General features: G+C 69.2%; 1 protein-coding gene across 1 annotated transcript in view; it reads right to left on the bottom strand.

The window, feature by feature from the left end:
- PHLDB1 (pleckstrin homology-like domain, family B, member 1) overlaps window positions 1–455 on the bottom strand; it is a gene marked incomplete at its 3' end in the record, with an annotated part of 20,615 nt that overhangs the window by 10,688 nt on the left and 9,472 nt on the right. Inside the window, 2 exon segments of the mRNA XM_009879516.1 lie at window positions 32–72; window positions 75–345. Of these exon segments, the coding sequence (XP_009877818.1) occupies window positions 32–72; window positions 75–345 (312 nt within the window).

Below are 455 nucleotides of genomic sequence, written 5' to 3'. Positions count from 1 at the left end.
CTTGGCCCGGGTGCCCGCCAGCTCCTCGTGCTGCGGAGAGGGCAGGTTGGCACGGTGCGACACGGCACGGCGCGGCATGGCACGGCACGGCCATCCCCTCACCTCGTGGTGGGTGCTCTCAGTGCTGCTGCACTCCTCCTTCAGGTTCTCCTCGTCCGACCTCTCCAAGCTCTCCCTCTGCCGCAGCTCCTTGGTGGCATGGCCCAGAGTTATGGCACCCACGGGCACCTGCCGCCCAGCGTCCGCGTCGCCAGCCAGGAGCCGCTGCACATTGCCCGGCTCGGCGCCGTCTGTCTTGGTGTACTCGGCACAGAGGTTCAGGATGGTCTCCAGGCGCTGCCGCTCCTGCGGGGAAGAAATGTCAGTGTGGTGCCTGTCCCGGCACATGCCACCGCCAGAGCCCGCAGGACCCCATCCCGATGGCAGGCGCTGGGATGCGGGCTCGCTCCTCGCCC

Source organism: Charadrius vociferus, unplaced genomic scaffold (genome assembly GCF_000708025.1).
Source record: "Charadrius vociferus isolate BGI_N301 unplaced genomic scaffold, ASM70802v2 scaffold172, whole genome shotgun sequence".
NCBI classification, from domain to species: Eukaryota; Metazoa; Chordata; class Aves; order Charadriiformes; family Charadriidae; genus Charadrius; species Charadrius vociferus.
Note: the sequence above shows the minus strand (reverse complement) of the source record. Positions and strands in the feature narration are given on the sequence as shown.